This window comes from Lepidothrix coronata, unplaced genomic scaffold (assembly GCF_001604755.1).
Source record: "Lepidothrix coronata isolate B3197 unplaced genomic scaffold, Lepidothrix_coronata-1.0 Scaffold283, whole genome shotgun sequence".
Classification (NCBI taxonomy): domain Eukaryota; kingdom Metazoa; phylum Chordata; class Aves; order Passeriformes; family Pipridae; genus Lepidothrix; species Lepidothrix coronata.
In genome coordinates this window covers 451,719-465,297 of record NW_016690463.1, presented here as the reverse complement: position 1 = coordinate 465,297, position 13,579 = coordinate 451,719, and the positions used below count along the sequence as shown (strand labels likewise).

The 13,579-nt window shown below is 52.3% G+C and overlaps 1 protein-coding gene across 1 annotated transcript; it reads left to right on the top strand.

Annotated features, from left to right (window-relative positions):
• Nucleotides 1-2,272: 2,272 nt before the first annotated feature.
• Nucleotides 2,273-4,444, top strand: SOWAHB (sosondowah ankyrin repeat domain family member B). Its single transcript, XM_017836711.1, has one exon. It carries the CDS (start codon nt 2,273-2,275, stop codon nt 4,388-4,390), a length of 2,118 nt encoding a protein of 705 aa, XP_017692200.1. The 3' UTR covers nt 4,391-4,444.
• The last annotated feature ends 9,135 nt before the right edge of the window (nt 4,445-13,579 follow it).

Sequence of the window (13,579 nt, the reverse complement as noted above, 5' to 3'; positions counted from 1 at the left end):
CCTGGGTATGGCTGTTTCCACGATACTCAGGCATACACACTTCCCTGGGTATGGCTGTTTCCACGATACTCAGGCATACACACTTCCCTGGGTATGGCTGTTTCCATGATACTCAGGCATACACACTTCCCTGGGTATGGCTGTTCGTGCTGAAAGAGCAGGGGAGGAAAAAAAAAAAACATCAACACCAAGAAATGTTCTGCAATCTTCCCAGATCTCAGCTAGTGTAGTTCCTTGCATTCCTAGTGTTCACTGGGAAGAAGCAGACCCCTAGCTCCTGAAAGTTTCATAACTGCTGCTAACAAATCGGTTCCCAAGAAAAGGGAATTGCCAGTCCCTCATCCTAGAGACCCCATAGGAGTTTTTTCCATGTTTCCAAAGTTGTTTGACATCATTTTGTAGACACGGCAGGTCAACATTTAATGCCCTTTTGTATCAGTTGCAGGGCAATTTGTCAGTTAAAGGGGATGAGAAGATACACAAGCAGACACAGAAGTTTGGGAACTTACCTCCTGTTTATAAACAAACACGGGTACATAGCTCACTAAAGGCAACATCTTATCACACAACAACAGAAAGCTACAAGATTAAGTGGTGGGCTTATTTTTGATTCTTTCATGATGGAGTAATGCTTGGTCCTGCCTCCGTTTTGTGATTCTGACTACTATGAGCTCACTCAAATTTCACCCAAAGAATCAAGAGACCTGCTGTTGAGATGGGAGTGAAAACCCCATCTGAAACCAGGACAGTGTGATATCATGGAGAGCCTCCTGCTTATGCTTCAGTTCATTAAGCCAAAGCAACACTTTCATAGTTGTATTGTCATGTGCCACTGTTGTTTACTTGGATTTTTTATTTTCACAACCTACCCTCCTTTCTTATTTGTGATCACAACTACACCATTATGCTCTATTCATTTCATCTCAGACGCCTCCACTGAGAGTGTGCTGCTAACAAACACTGTTTTGACTGCAATCCAGGGCTCATCAGAAGAGGAGGGAGAAACATATTTATGCCTGGAAGAACTGCATCAAAAGCACGTACAAAATGATAAAATATGAACATAAGCCTTGACCCTCTTCCCAGCACCTGTGCCCTACCCAGATGAACATCGCTGATGGGATGTAGCTTGCACACATCATCTATTGCAATCTCTGCCCGTGGTTTGTGAGGGTTTGCAGCAGGCTGGAGGATATTCCAGCTGCTTACATGACAGGCAGCTAAAAATATTTATGGATAGCTGGGAGCCTGCAGCAGAGATGGTTTCTGGAGCGTGACTTAGGGCCTGATCCAGACCTCTTTAAAGCCAGTGAGCCTACACTGAGCTCAGTCCCCCCATGCCTCTGTTCTCTGATCGTAAGGCAGAAAATCCAGCACACCTTCTCTCCTACACTGCCCACCCACTATCCACTCCCCAGACTCCTCGGGGCAGGGGCTGTCAGTTGTTTGGTGCGCACAGGGCACCTTGCCCACGGGGGCTCTGACTTTCCCCATCCCTCTCAGCTGTTACAGACACATTTGTGATAACAGAATTAGCACTAAAGAACAACGTGAGATCCCCACACTAGTACAACGTGTGTCCAGCCTATCTCAGCCACACAGCGGATACAGAGATGAGATGAGATATGATTTGACTGCAGGCACTCTTGGTATTTGTATGTGGTTGTCGTACATGGGTACAATCCCACACACTTGTAATATCAGCTCACTCGAACCACAGCACGTTCATGACTCTTTATTGCCAGTTTTCCTAAGTAGCTGAATCACAGGGCAGTTCAGGTTGGAAGGCACCTCTGGACACTGTCTGGTGCAGCCCCTTCTCAGGTGTCCCATGGAGCATCTCCTGAGAATGGAGACCACAACCTCTCTGGGCAAACTGTTCCAGTACTTGACCACCCTCACTATAAAATAGTTTTTCCTCACACACAAATGGAATTTCTTTCATTTCAGTTTGTGTCTATCGTCTCCTGTCCGTTCACTGACATAATGACTGATAAACCACTCTTTCTTCTCACCACCTGCCAGCAAATGACCCTCGCAATTCTCAGCTCCTCCAGCCCCCGTATCCTGCTTTTCCCCTTTCCTGTCACCCCAGCTCGCCGCCCCAGGGGCCACCACCCCGGGCAAAGGCGACCGGGCGGTGGCGGCCCGACTGCGGAGGAGGAGGCGGAGAGGCCCGGCGCGGCAGGAGGCGGGTTTCCCCGCCGCACCTGGATTCAGCGCCGAGCACCGAGGCACAGCACGGAGCACCGAGAGCCAGCCGGCCCGGAGCATGGCGCGGGAGCTGAGCCAGGAGGCTGTGCTGGACTTTCTCTGGGCGGCCGGGGGGCGAGCCCCCAACTCGGCGCTGCTCCGCCACTTCCAGCGCTTCCTTCGCGACCCGGCGCTGACGGAGCAGCAGCGGCGGGAGCGCCGCGAGTATTTCAAGAGCCTTGTCAACTCCCTGGCCACCGTCCACCCCGCCGCCGCCCCCGGCGCCTCCAAGGACATCGTCCTCCGCCGCAGGTACCGCGACCTCCTCGATGAGGAGCTGCCGCCGCCGGAGGAACAGCGGGAGGAGGCAAAGAAGGAGCCGGAGCCGCCGCCGCCCCGACGCGACCCCGACGGGCGGCGCGGCCCCCGAGGGGAGGCGGCGGAGCAGGGGCGGCCCTGCGGGGGGCAGCCCCCGAGAAGTGCCGCCGTGTCGGGGGGCTGCTCCGCCCGGGGCCGCGGCGGTCCCTGCTGCGAGTGCCGCCGGGCGCGCCGCGCTGCCGCCGCCGCCGCCGTCCCCCCGCCGGGCCCCCGGGCACCGCCCCCCGCCGGGCCGCCCCGCTCCCTCTCCCCGCCGCCCCCCAGGCAGCCCCCCCCGTACCGGACCCAGCCGCTGTCCTCGGGGCCCTGGGCGCTCCGCCCCGGCGGCACACCGCGCTCCCGGCCCCCGCTGCTGCCCTCGGCTCCTGGGGCGCTGGCCCCCGCTGTGCCGCCCCGGTCCCCATCGCCGCCGCTGCCTGCCGCCGGGCCGCCCTCTGCCACACCGTCCCGCTCCCGGTCCCCACCGCTGCCCTCGGGCCCGGGGGTGCCTCAGCCCCGGTCGTCGCCGCAGCCCCCGAGCGGGATGCCCCTACTGAAGGCCCCAGCGCCCACAGCAAGCCTGAGGGGGCCACCCCTTACCGGACCCTCCCAGTCCCCCCACCTGTCATCGGGCCCCAGGGCGCTGTCCCCCACCGAACTGCCCCCATCGCGGTCCCTGCCGTTGCTGTCCGCCCCGGGGGTGCTGCCCCTGTCCCGGTCCCTGCAGGCACTCCCTGCCAGCCCCTCCTCATCCCCACTTTTATCAAGCTCAGAGGTGCTCCCTTCCACCAGGCTGCCCCCATCACAGTCCAGGTCCCTGCAGCAGCTCCCCACCAGGCCATCCCCAGTCCTGCCGAGGGGATCCAGGGGGCTGACCCCGAACGGACCAACCCAACCTCAAGTCCTGCTGCTGTACCCATGCCAAACTCTCACACTGCCGTCAGGTCCTGGGGTCCTACCCCCTACCAAGCCACCCCCATCCCAATCCCTGCCACACTCCCCCACTCAGCCAGCTCCATCCTGCTCTCTGCAGCCACCCTCTTCCAGGCCACCTCCATCCCAGTCCTTGCAGCCAGCACAGGGCCCCGTAGAGCCCCAAGCCCCAGAGAGCTATCCCCCAGCACCGCTGCCTGTCTTCAGGAGCATCAGGTGCCAGCTCGCTTTGTCGGAGGTGCAGAGCACGCCCCCATCGCTGCCCGAGGACTGTGGGCGGCAGCCCCGCACCACGCTCTCCAAGAGCTCCTCTAGAAATGCCCTAAGCCGGGGGCCATCGGTGCCACTGGGACAGCGGGAGCACGCCTGGCTAGTGGCGATGTCCGCGGGGTGCTGGGCACGCGTGCGGGGGCTGTTCCTGGAAGAGCCGGAGCTGGCCCTGCTGCGGGACTTCATGTCAGGCTTCACGGTGCTCCACTGGCTGGCCAAGCACGGCGACGGGCCCGGCCTGCAGGAGCTGGCGGCGGCGGCGCGGCAGGCGGGGCTGGCCCTGGACGTGGACGCCCGCTCGGGCTGCGGGTACACGCCGCTGCACTTGGCTGCCATACACGGCCACCAGCTTGTCATCAAGGTGCTGGTGCTGCAGCTCGGCTGCCAGGTGCAGGTGCGGGACAGCAGCGGGCGCCGGCCCTGGGAGTACCTGCGTGGCTCCACCTCGGGGGAGATCTGGCAGCTCCTGGAGGCACCCCGTGGCATAATTATGTTCCCCACGCAGCCCCTGGCCCGCAGCGTGTCCTCTGTCAGCAAGGTCTCGCTGTCCACTGGCAGGGCAGCGCTGCCCTCCTGCCTCAAGGTGCAGCATGGCCGTGGGGCAGCATCCCACCGATCCAGCAGCGAGAGTGACTGACGGACGGCTCCCCGGCATCCCCTGCCAGTGGAGACGGGACCTTGGGGGCCATCCTGCGAGAGGAAGCCACGCAGGCAGAAGAACAAAGCTGTGAAACGGACTGAACCTATTGCAGAATGTACTTTTAAATTATTCCAATGAACCGTTGTCTAAGCCTCTCTGCCCTCCCTCCCATTTCTTGCTTTTCTATCCGTGAGAGGATGCAGTGACTCTGCTGGAAGCTGGCAGAACCCTTGGGAATCAAGTCCTCTGCTGCCCACAGGGCTGCCACCAGCTGCTGGGTGCAGCCACGGTCACCAGTTAGTGGGACCATGGGTCTGGGGTGAAGCTCAAGCCTGGCCCCAAGCAGGGTGGAGCGCTTGCTTTTGCTGACAGTGACAGATTGTTGTTGGTCTCGGTGTTTGCAAAACACTTGTTTACACCACCTAAATTCTGGAGAGTGGTAAAACTGCATCCCTTTTTAATCCCAGGAGATTAGGGATGAGTCCCGCTTTTAAAAATGCAGCTGATCAAGATCCAGCCTTCCAGCAAGAGTCCTCAGAGAGCCATTGGCTGGGGCAGAGGGTGGCAGTGGGAGAGCCTGGAGTAGGGAAAGGTGTTTCCCAGGCCACCTTGCCCACCAGCCCATGCCCAAAGGAATGCAGGGCAGCATCACAGCCCTGCTCCCCTCCACAACTGCCCAGGGCTGCCCAGCAGCATGGATGCCTCTCCCTCATTCCTGCAACTCCAGCCACTCTCCTCACACCACAGGACTAGGAAGTGGTCCCCACACTGTGGGTAGAGCCCTGTTCCCACGCCTGGGCATGGAAAGCATTGCAGCAGGAGTCTCTGTTGGGCAGAAATGGAGCTGGGCTGTAGAATGGGTCCCAGGCTTGCAGGGGGAAGGCAGGTTCATAACCAGAGTTGCATTTCTCCAGAGACCCCAGCCCCAAATTGCCTATTAGGTATTCATGTGATGGGAGCAGGTGGGACTGGGGGGCCAAGTGCAGTGAGAAGATATCCAGTGCAGTCATTCCTCAGAGCTTACAAATAACAGGCTGTCTTTGGGAATATCACTGGATTACGTGGGTCCTACAATGTACTCTGCTCTCTGATTTAGCACAAATGAGCTTCTAAAGCATCAAAAATGCAATAAGTTAATCTTGCAGCTACCCTGGCTCTCCTATAGATCCTCTTTGAAGGCAGGAAGAGAGCTAAGATTCATGAGGCAGAGATCCATCACTCCCCGGTTGGTGCTCCTGCTGCTGGGTGACCCCAGCTGTAGGACCAGTGAAACCGGGGCCGCTGGCTCTGTGTCAGTGGGAGGCTTTGGAGCAGACCACAGCAGTAGGTGGGACTGCTCATGGATTTGAGGCTGTGCCTAAATGGCTGCAGTTTCGGGGAGGAACGGGAATGAGGGCAGCAGAACCTGACCCTTGCATAACATGCGTGCCAGGGAATGCCTCGAGTCCTTGCTCAAGCACTAATTGAGGTCTCCGCTTTGCTCCGGGTTTATTTGAGGGAGGAACTCTTTCCTGCAGAAGGGAAGCTACTCTGCCTGACTCTGTGGCCATGAAAGGCTGGAGCTTTTTTCCAGCTAGGTTTTCTCTTTTTACAGGGGAAAGAGCTCAGTAAACCAAGGCAGTGTCCTGTCAATGATCATTCCTCTCTGACAGGACAACACAAACTTGAACTCGTAAGAAATTCAACTCTGAAGTGGCCTCTGAGCCACTGGCACGGGCACCTGGAGGGCCCTCCAGGACTTCCCTGCAGCAGAAGGAATCCTGTGTATCTCCCTTCCCCTTCAATCCAGCTGGGGATTATGGAGCCTTCCTATACATGGAACTTCATGGAAGGAACCCCAAATGAAAGAAGTTTGTGAGCTGACTAAAGCCGTCTGGTGGGAGCATATTGGTTCTCCACAGACACCTGCAGCTTCCAAAGGATAAGGTTTTTCCCCTTCCGTGCTGCTGGGACAGCGCTGCCTTGGGATTCTCATTTTACAGCCTTTCCATGACCTTCCTCTGTGATGCAAACCTAAGTGGCACTTTGTTTTTCTGCACACTGTTGCAGACCTCACTGTCATCTTTTTCAGAGCCCTTTTCTCTCCCTAGCAGTGTTGTTAGGCTGCTGAACTAAATAAGTCGTGACCTAATTTTGTGCCCACTGGTTGCTTGCCAGTTGAGATGACACAGATAAGCCGCTTTCTCCAATTTTTAAATTACAGGAAGTTTGAAACTGAGAAAAAACTTTCCATACTGGATCCATTGTGCATTCACTCCGGTTTATCACCTTAGTGATATTAGAACTGTTAATATTGGTAATACTGCACAGCTCCTACACCACAGTTTAAAAGCAGTCAGTCACTGCTTGTGGCAATGACCACTTTTTTAACCCGCAGAAAGCCTCATCCTCCAAGTTTTGTGCTGGTGAAATAAGCAATGGACAGGATGAAACCCATCTCCAGCCCACTGTGGAAGGCAGGGCCAGATCTTTTATCAGGCATGCCTGGAGGAATCACATTGCCACCCTGGTGCATCATAGATCCAGTCACCCAGGAATAATCCACCTCTGGGTATACACACATGCAGCCTGAGCATCTCAGTTTCAAAGCTCTCCTGACCTCCTTACTACTTACTTGTCAGCCTGCCTGGCCACTTCCACACCTGTGCACCCTCCCGTTTCCTCATTGCAGCGGACGTGGCTCCTGGATTCACACCCAATCCAGGCATCTGACTTTGCACCACCCTGAAACACAGGACATGTCATAGATTAATGCACAGCAGGACTCTGCCCTCTCCTCTCATTGCATTTGAAGACACACCTCCCACTTGTCAGCTGCTGATGATAAAGTCCACCCCTCTGCTCTTTAATGCTTATCTCTGACCGACTGCTTTGTACTCCAAAAACCATGGCCTTCAGAGGAGGGGGGTGTTTTTTCACACAGTGGCCTTTGCCCATCACATCCTGCCAGGCCTGAGCACTCAGAGCCTTACAAAGTTATGGTGAAGGTAACCCTGAAGGCACGGTACCCCCTTGTCACCACCCCCCTGCTCCTGGGGCACACACTGTTGCACACACTCATCAGATTGCTAAAGGCAGACAGCACAGCAGAGCTGGATGTGCATCTTGTGAAGGCCTCGATTACGTTCCCAAATTGTGGCTCTGGTGACACTCATGCCACAACCTTCCCTCAGGAGTTGCCCAGGTGAGCTGGCAGTGCAGTGTGATTGCACAGCTACTAATGAAGTCTGTTTGTCCATTGCCAGCTGGCCTTTGCCTACAGGGTCCTTGTCACTTAAGCCCAACAGAAGGGCTTCTTAAACACCAGGAGTTGGAGAACAGTGCTTACACCAGCACCCAGCAGTGCTGGATGGGTCACCCAGCACAGAACAGGGAGCAGTCAGCTGGAATCCCATTTTGGGGCAGGGATATTCACTGAACATACGAAGCTCCTCCCACTCAGCAAATCAAGAGGAGCTTCCCACCTGCAAACACACCAAATGTACACTGAGCTTCCCAGTCCGAGAGCAGAGAGCTGGGAACAAATTGCTGTGCTTCAGTTCCGTTTTTTTTACAAGCCTCTGGACAAGGACCAAAGGCTGGAACAATGGTGGGAGCCCAGCTCAAACAACGCCAGAGGCTTTCTTGAAATTAAAGAAGTGTCCCTGGGCAAAGCAGATGAGCAATAGCACAGAGCACTGGCAACCCAAGCCAAAGGCCAGGGCACCCTTTGTATCACAGCACTTTATGAAGCAAAGAGAAAGAGAACTTGTAGAATTAAAAAAAAAAAAAAACACAAACCCACCATTGAAAAGTCCATCATACAAAATGCACTTTTTTCTACTGTGCTGATTGCTATTCAAATGAAATAGTTTGTATACAACTCCACGGTGAGAAGAAAGTCTTGCACACTTTGGGGAAGTAATGAGACAACCCCAATTGCTACTAAATCCCAGTAAAGTTAGAATTTCTCATGACTACATTTCCTGCTAGTAGCAGCAGATGGCAGCTTAGCAGAGTGGGGTTTACAATAAGAACACCCCCCCTCCCCAATTAACAGTACAGTTTTCTCCAGCCCAAATTTCCCCATTAAATGAAAATCGTTATCCTTTCCGGGAAAAATATTTTCTTTGGAAAGTGGGTCCATTGGAAAGCACTAAAAGCAGAATTCTTAGTTTGGTTAAATTAATGCCCCTCATTCCCAACATGAGGCTATTTAAGCAAAGAAAATGTGTGTTACCATTAATTTAAAGGAATGTATTTTAAGATACCAAGAAAGGTTTGCTGGTGAGGCAGTATTGCATTAAATACTTAACTGAGCACATACTGCAGTAGCCTCTCTGTAAAGATGCAGATGCATGATTTTATGCAGGTTATTTTTTTCATTAGAGCCATTAATTTGACCTGGTAGAGAAAACTTCTTTCTGGGTGGTTTAAATAAGCCTAGGGCTCATGGTACTTTAAATCTGGATTGGATTTTGGCAGAGGCATTTTAGCTCCTAATGTCTATCAGGGCTTTCTTACTCTACAGCCTGTCCATAAAATATAAGCGAACTGCTTAAGAAGCAACTTGTTTAAGAAGTCAGAATTTCTGTTGTGAAGGGAACACCCACCAAAACCATAGGCAAGGTTCTCCACACAAGCTGTCAGGCTGTGTGGCCTCATCTGGCATTTCTAAGGCTTCCATGGGAAGCAAGGGCCAAAATCCTTTGAGCTTCCTCCTTGCTGCAGGCCCTCTGTGAAAAGAGTTCTTCGTTTAAATATTTTCTTTTGGCTTTCCTGACACGCGGTTCTAGGCTGAAGGAATGTTCTGATGGATTTGATACCACAAGAGGTGTTTTATGGTCTTTAATGTAGCCTGGAATATTCTAGTGAAAGTGGGAATTAGAAGAATTTGAATTAGTGTGTGGAGTCCCATAACAACGCCGCAGGGAACAAATAGCTTTGCACAGCCAAGCACAGGGCAGGCGTTATCTCAGGTTGTCCAAAGTCCACGTGGGAGTTGCATGTCACTGGTAAACAGAAGAGAATGTTTAAGGGAAATGGGAAGGTCTCGAGTGTCACTCACAGAGAGGACAAGAAATACCTCCCGGGCCTCAGTGGGGAGTGTTGTTGCTACAGGGATGCAGAGCTGTGCTCCCCCGTCAACAAGCACTGCACCCTCCTTATCTCCCCCGTGGTTCTCACGCTGCCTGGAGAGGGTATCTAGAGTGGCCTGAGAACCAAATGGGCAGCTGATAAGGATGAGGGCAGGGTTTGCCCTCAGAGCCAGGCTGTTTGCAAGCCTGCTATGGGCCAGGGAAGACAGAGGGGCCCGAGGGAGAAGCAAGTAGCACGCAGCAGGAGCTGTGAGCTCACAGCAAGCACAAGAAGCTGACAAAACCCATCAGAAATCCCCATGTATAAAGACTGGTTTCTGTAGAGGGGGCTGGGCAACGTTGTTTCACAATGCATGTATGTATGTATAAAAACACATCTGTTTCCAGAGAAAGATGAGCCACTGCATGGCACCATACAAAGTAGTACATCTTTGGGACTAGATGTGGCTTAAGTGTTTTAGAGGGAAAAAGAAGGAATGCAGTGCTCTTGCCAAGGCAGGGCAGCTTCCAGGCAAGTGGCTTTAATAAATACGTCTCCAAGAGGTCAGTAAGGCTGGCAGCCTGGCCTGCAGGCTAAGGCACACAGATGGGCACAGCCCAGGGAAGTTGCACATTTTCCTTTGCATAAACACTAGAGCTGGTTTAGTCATCTGCTGAATGGCAGGCTCAAGGGGAATGCAGATGCTTGAGTTCAGCAGTTATTTGCATCTGATTTGGATTTTTTGTCTCTTTGCTTTATAAATACTGAAGAGATGATTCAGGCAAAGCTCTTGCAACTCTGCCCTCTCCCTGGTTCCTCATTGCTGCCTCCCAACAAGCCCAAAGTTGCAGTTCCTCGTGGTTGCCTGTTGATTTCATGCTGGCTGACTTTTTAGCTGCTGGACGGTCTGTGCTCGAGAGGAGCAGCAGTCAGCCATGGATTTGTGTGTCCAAGCATTCAGACATGGCACCTGGAAAGTCCTTCTCCTCTGCCTGTTGTCAAAGCAGAGGGAGGATGCAGTGGTGCTTCCCTTGGATTTTGGGATCATGTAGACTTTGGCAGGTGTACTGCAACCCCAGTCCTGAGTCATGGCTGAGGCCTTGGGCATGAGTCACACTCTCCCACTTCTTCCTGTCACTGTGAGAAATCCTGTCTGCCCTCCCTTTTCCTTGCATCCTGCAGTGCCCAGGGCTCCCCACCACTGCCTCATTTCATCATACTGTGGCCAGAATCCTTTCATGGACCCAGCCAAGAGCACCACAGCCCTCAGAGGCTTTAGGAGCAGGGTTTCTGCTCTGCCCACGGTGCTTGGGAATGACGCTCTTGCTTCCAAGCAGAACTTACTGAACTGCCACTTATATTTCCAAATGTGTGTGTGCCTGTGCATATTTCTAACTGGCTCCTCCTTCTTTACCTTTCAGATGAGATGTCACTCTGTAAAATGGCCTGTCACGAATAGTGGGAGCCAATCAAATGATCTGCCTCCATTTGATACTGATTTATAGCTGCTGTATAAAGAGATCCATCAGTGTTAGTCTTAAACCCCGAGTGTATCTTTGTCTATTGCAATTCAACAGCCAGGGAAGCACAGAGCTGTCCTCTGAACTAAGGGAGCCCTCATGACCCTGGACTCATTTCAGGTAAACTCTAAATCCGGCTGAAAAAACACTGAGGGAGAAGATGGCAGGAAGAGAAAGGCACTTCACGTGGCATCACTTTGATGGCTCTTCAGTGTCTTAGGGCTCAGAATGGACAATGTTACTGTTTCTTCAAAGATTGTTACATTTTATCAGCTTGTTCTTTCCAAGGCATTTTCCAAATACTTGCCGACAATTTTCTTTTGCCTGAAATTGAATTTAAGAAACTTGAGCCAGCTTTAATACAATCCCTTCTCACTGTGGGTGGCTCAAAGGAGACCAATTCTGGCACACACATGTTTTTGTGGGAAAGAACTCCAGATGGCTTGAGTTTCTAAACCCTCCTGGCATGCTGTATGTGCTATATGTCAGGATAGAAGAGAGCTCTTCTAAATCAGTCAGCCTAAGGTTGCTGGAATGCTTTTATGGACACTGGTCCCACCCTGTCCAAAGTCACTGTGAGGGGTTTTCCCCCACTGATTAGAGCACACCATGTGAACTACTTTGAGGCCTGTATAGGTTTAGGTTTTATTCAGTAGGTCAGGGATGGGAAAAGGCACAATTCCCCATCTTCAACCCCCACACAAGTCCCCTTGCAGCTGATCATGAGGTACAAATCAAACCCAGCTTGCCTGGGGCTAGACCACAGGAATATATGAGGCTTGGGAAGTGCTGCTATCCTACTGTGATATCCCAGTGAAAAGTGTTCCAGGGTCTGTTCCCTGTCACAGAAGTTTGCAATGTGGTCAGATATGTAAAGTAAACAACTATGTTGTGAAGAAAAATAAGTACTTAAAACTGCCAGAGCTGACAGACCTCTAGAAAACATGTCCTTGTAGGGTCAGTAACCCGTGGGCTGTGCTGAGAGTTCACTCTGCAATAGCTGCTTGACCAAGATCTCTGGAGAGCTGCAAAGGGGAGGAAAAGATGTACCTGGATCCATAACTTTAGAGTAGTGTTCCTCACCTCCCGTGAGGAACAAATGCAAACAGCTCCTTAGAGATGAGGCAATAAACTCTGAGGGGAGGTGTTCACCACCTGCAAACTTAAAAGGTGTGGAGGAAGGTGCCGAAGTGAAATGAGTCCAACACAACAAAGGCCCAGTTCTTCTGAGTAGTTAACAATTTGCTCTAGTTAAATGTAATCCACTGAGAGAGGAGAGAAACACAGGGATTATCAGTTTGGGTCACAGTGTTAATGAGGGAAATAAAATGAGAAGACATACTTTAAATTCCAGGGACACCATCAGCACACTCCTTTCATCGCTTTGAGATAGTGCAAGAAGTTCTTTATAATTAACTGAATTTATAATTAACCTGGAATTAACCTTTTAATGTAGGGAAAGCTGAAATCAGGAAGCCCTCAGGGACAAAAACGCTGTAGGGACATGTGGCCATGCAACCCCAGCTGGTTTCCAGGGAGGACTGGACCTTCAGCCTTTCTACCTGCACAAAGTTCCCTCTGAGGCAGTGCTTTGGGAGGCCCTCTCAACCTCCTGCCACGCTGGACTGTGGCTCCTGAGTCATCTTTGTCTTTCAAGAGCAGGTTAGAGATTTTTTGGGAGTATGGCTCCGTTCCCCCATGGTCTCCAGCCCAGCCCACGGATAGCACAGGGCTGGAAGCCACCATGGTGGTGAGAGCACTGTTTCAGCCAGCCATGTAGAAGGGTCCAGAGCAACTCTGTGCACCCAGACTCTTCAGGGGGTCATGCTACTCAAGCAAAAAGGCAGAAACTGCCCAGATGAGACAAACTAACGTGCTACAGGAGAAACAGAGAGAATCAGACACTTCAACAGCAGAAGCAGAAGACTGCTTAAGTTGAAGTCCCCAGATATTCCAAGAGATAGAAAACAGCCTGTGTGTATATAGAAATATGGTGTATATATCTGTTACGCTGTAACAGCATAATATTTGGGTTGTAAGAGTAACCAGGGGCTATTGCTGAGAGCAGGATCCCATCCAGACAGTATTGACACAAATATTCCCTAAAGACAGCGTGAGAGAAAGATGCTGCCTTTACTTGATGAACTGAGAATGAACTTACAGAGACAAGAACAAATCTTCCCTAAAGAATATGAAAAGATAAACCCTAACTTAAAGCAAACTGTAAGCTTTCTCCCACACTAGGAAAGGATGAGGAGTTTTCCTTGTCATCATTTTGCCAGTATGATCCTTGGATTGGTGCAGTTCTTGTCCCTCCCTGGCCCTAAGTGATTCAGGGGCAATGGCTGCAGCAGTGGTGCCCTCCCAGGGGGGCACACGTACAGTACTGCTGTGCTGGCCCTGGGGCCAGATGCCTTCTCCAGAGGAGGAGAAAGTTACTACTCACAGCAAGAAGTGGGGCCTCTGTCTCAGCTGCAGCAATGAGTAACTCGGGGCACGCAGCATCGACAACTACCAGTGTGTGTGGGTTCAGAGCAAGACAAGCCAGGCACAGGGCCTGAAGAGCCAGCAGGCCCTGTGTCACACGGGGCAGAGGAGATATACCCTG

Excerpts from the sequence above, each read along its gene's own strand:
- SOWAHB (XM_017836711.1), top strand. The coding sequence starts at position 2,273 with ATGGCGCGGGAGCTGAGCCAGGAGGCTGTGCTGGACTTTCTCTGGGCG.